The 3525-nt window shown below is 37.2% G+C and overlaps 1 protein-coding gene across 2 annotated transcripts; it reads right to left on the bottom strand.

Moving 5' to 3' along the window:
* Positions 1–345: 345 nt before the first annotated feature.
* On the bottom strand, positions 346–2861 carry LOC112006785 (scarecrow-like protein 14). 2 transcript variants are annotated; one of them, XM_065779365.1, is made up of 2 exons: positions 2358–2466; positions 346–2260 (listed from the first exon to the last, which is right to left on the bottom strand). In XM_065779365.1, exon 2 carries the CDS (start codon positions 2170–2172, stop codon positions 628–630), a length of 1545 nt encoding a protein of 514 aa, XP_065635437.1. In that variant the 5' UTR covers positions 2173–2260; positions 2358–2466; the 3' UTR covers positions 346–627. The 2 variants fall into 2 exon arrangements, with proteins under 2 accessions (XP_065635437.1, XP_023894867.1); XM_024039099.2 differs by having other exon boundaries at positions 346–2861.
* Between the last annotated feature and the right edge of the window lie 664 nt (positions 2862–3525).

Raw genomic sequence — 3525 nt, 5'->3', positions numbered from 1 at the left:
AATTATCAGAAAAACCTTTGTATTTAATTGTCTATTTGAAATGATTTCTGGGATTTCCATAAAAGTTTCAGGGTAATTTTTTTTATTGTCTTTATCTTTTGAGATTGACGTGAGAGAAAACTGCTGAAGGTGGTTTGCATTTTGACCTAATCCATAAGCTGCTAATAACTCATATATGCAATGCAACCCGATTTTGTGTAAAATACTAAAACGTGTAAATATTTATTTATAGCCTCATACCAGAAATTTAACAAGAAGAAGAAAGAAAGAAAGAGAAAAAAAAACATAGCAAAGCACAATATTATATAATACAAAATCTCATCACGAGCACATGCATGCATGCAATAAAAGTGTAAAAGAGTGATCGAGGAAGGTATCTTATACATGGTCTCATACTCAGAGAGTGTAAAACCCACATTACTGTAGGATCCGCACACTTTGCATTTATCATATACATGAAATACAATCTGTGAGCAAGTCTGCTCAACATATGTCTAATAAGTCCTATAGATGCCACACCATAAATAAACACAGTTAACACTATGAAAATTCAAAGATAGAATATTAGCCGCTAATTAAGAGAAGGAAAAGACAAATGTTGATCGTGAACCAATGTCATTCCCTTTTTTAGGCAACCTTCCAACATGAGAGAGCAAAGAGTATTCTCCCCTTCCATCCTTGTACCAACCATTGGCTATCTTCATCCACCAAGAAATCCTTGTGGTAGCATAACTTCACTTTGTCCTTCACTTTGTTGACAATCTCCTGGTTCAGTGGAAGTTGCCTCAACCCAGCCCTCATATTCCTTACCTGCCACTGCTTGTACATCTCTGGCCTTTGAACCCTCTTTGGCCCTTCACATGCTATTACATTCAAAACCTCCGTTCCATATATTTCTTGCTCAAACACAATCCTTTCCTTGTCTTCACGAGATGCATTTTCATCAAACATATCAAACACTGCAGAGAAGAAGTACAGTGCCTCCCTGAACCTTGAAGTGAAAAATGGTGCATTATAGGCCCCATTAACAATCCCATGGAAAAAGACATCTGGATTAATCATCTTAATCAAATTCAAAACAGTGTCTCGAGGACTACTTAACACTACCGTCTCATCAAGTAGGTACCTAAAACGGTATAAACAGTTAACAATTGTTACCTCATCTTTGTTAATCTTGAGGTCATCGACTTGGATAGTTTCCCATCTCTGTGCTATGGCATTGTACTCAAAAGGGACATTAAATCTCTGACAATAATTTGCTAAGCGCTGACCTGTTTCTTCGATCATTGATGCTGGTCGGAATCCAGGTTGAGGAAAGTCTATTCCTGTAATGCGTAGCACAGGAGGCCCGCCGGGTCTTTCTGAGAGGCGCTGGATAAGGGCAGGCCATTGAAAACCATACAGAATACCAAAATGAATGATGTGAAGCCTAGTTGATTTCTCTGCCAGGTCCATAATCATTTGTGTTGTAAAGAAATTTGAGATCCTCACGAAAGGGCAGGCTGAAACAAATAACCTGTAAGCTTTTAACATATGAATAGATGACATTGTCTTTGCAGACAGTGCTCCATACAGCTCACTTCCAGTGCCATCCAAGCGTGCCTGAAGGGCATTAGCAAAGCAATGGGCTAGCCTTTGAGACCCATCACCAAAAGGAGAAGCGTGCAGCCTAATCTGCAATAGCACTTCATTTGCACCCTTGAGATCGTTGTTTCCCATTGCTTCTGCACAGTGCACAAGTAGAGTCCTGAGATCAACAAAATCTTTTTTATTTACTCGTTTTCTCCGGCGGGTTGGTTCACAATTGGTGTCTTTTCCTCGTCCAATTTGTGAGGCTTCAGGATTATACACTGCGGGTTCATCAGCTTCATTGTTGAATAGCAATACTTTATCAAACATTTCTGATGGCTCATCAGGTACTTCATTATATACTGCCAAATGCTTATTTGTCCTTCGTGGCTCACACTCAATTTGATGCTGTTGGTGATGTTTTTTCAATTCCATCAGTCTACTAGCTGATTGATCCTTCTTACCTTTCTCCACCAATAAATTCATATGATTACCCTGTGGAAGCAATCCCCAAGTTTCCTTTGTAGCATCCTTAAATGGCAGAAAGGATTGGCTATAACCAACAGTACTGAAAAAGTTGCTTGGATGGCTAAACGACTGCATACTGGAGCTTGAGTTGGACTGATAGGTGCACTCAACCGGTGGAGCTAGAACATAACAGGATTTATGCTGACAAAGATCACAAACCGAGCTGGATTCACCAGCGTTGTTAGCAGTGACATTGTTTTTACAACCATAACAATTGCAAAAGCTAGGGGTTTGGTTGATTGAGGATGGATATTTCTCACCAAGTACATCATAAAAGGATTTTTCAGCAGCTTGGAGAGTAGCATCAGAGAACACGCAGGTTCCATTCTCTAGGCCTTCTTTCATAAGAATCTGGCCTATGTAGTTCAGAACAGCATCAGAGGAATCGCTTTCTTCTGAAGAATAGCACCATTCATTGGATGCCATGTGTGAAGGTGAGCTAAATTTACTAGGGCCTGGATCAGTTGGAACAAAAAGAAAGGATTTATGAAGTTATTATATAGAGATATATGGCATCTTCTAGTTTAAAGAAGTTTGCAAAATTTAGATTCAGATAGCTGACTGACAAATATACTAGTCTTATAAAGACACAAGACTATGTTTGAATAGGTATAAGATTTAAAAAAGAAAAGCAAGAATCAATTGAAGAAGATAAAAGCTATGCAATTTTTTGTTGTTGTTGTTGTAGGAAAGTTATGTAAATTATGACTCAAGATCCCAAGTGAAATGGTTGTACTGCTCAAAAGGTGAAAGTGTGAGGAAAAACCATCTATTGAACCAAGTGGTTTTACAAATATATTCTAGTATTGTAGACAAACACGGTAACTTGTTTAAAATATAGACGTTTTTGAAAACCATAAATATGATAAAAACATCGCTTAAAAATAATTAGTATAACAAAACCACCAAAAACTTGAAGAAAACGTGAATTATTTAATAACATGCATAACATCATTAGACTGATTCTTTTCTCTTTTTTTCTCTGATAAGCTACAAAACATATACTAATAATTTCCTCAGTCTGATAGCCTCAACTCAGAAACTTAAGTAATGTAGAAGAAGTGGCCAAGCAAGAATACTTCAACTTGAATACGAATAAAACCTAATGAATTTATTGAATATAGTATTGAAAGAAAAAAAAATTATAATAATAGTAAAGAGAACGCCATACCTAAAGAAACCAAGCAGACGCACAATGTGCAAAGGCTAGTAGGAGCAAAGCTCTTCTTAAATAGCAACGAATTCCCCACCACGTCGTTTTCAGCTGTACACAACAGTACTAAAGTACTCGTTCGTATGTGATTGCAGTATGGAAAAGTCATATCGTACATGGACATTAGGTTAAAACTTAGGAGCGTTTGGTTGGTTGTAACGTGTGCTTGGTTTGTTATGAGCATATTACAATAATATGATATTAAAATTTTTAGT

This window comes from Quercus suber, unplaced genomic scaffold (assembly GCF_002906115.3).
Source record: "Quercus suber isolate HL8 unplaced genomic scaffold, Cork oak 2.0 scaffold_206, whole genome shotgun sequence".
Taxonomy (NCBI): Eukaryota; Viridiplantae; Streptophyta; class Magnoliopsida; order Fagales; family Fagaceae; genus Quercus; species Quercus suber.
This window is presented reverse-complemented; position numbering and strand designations above follow the sequence as displayed.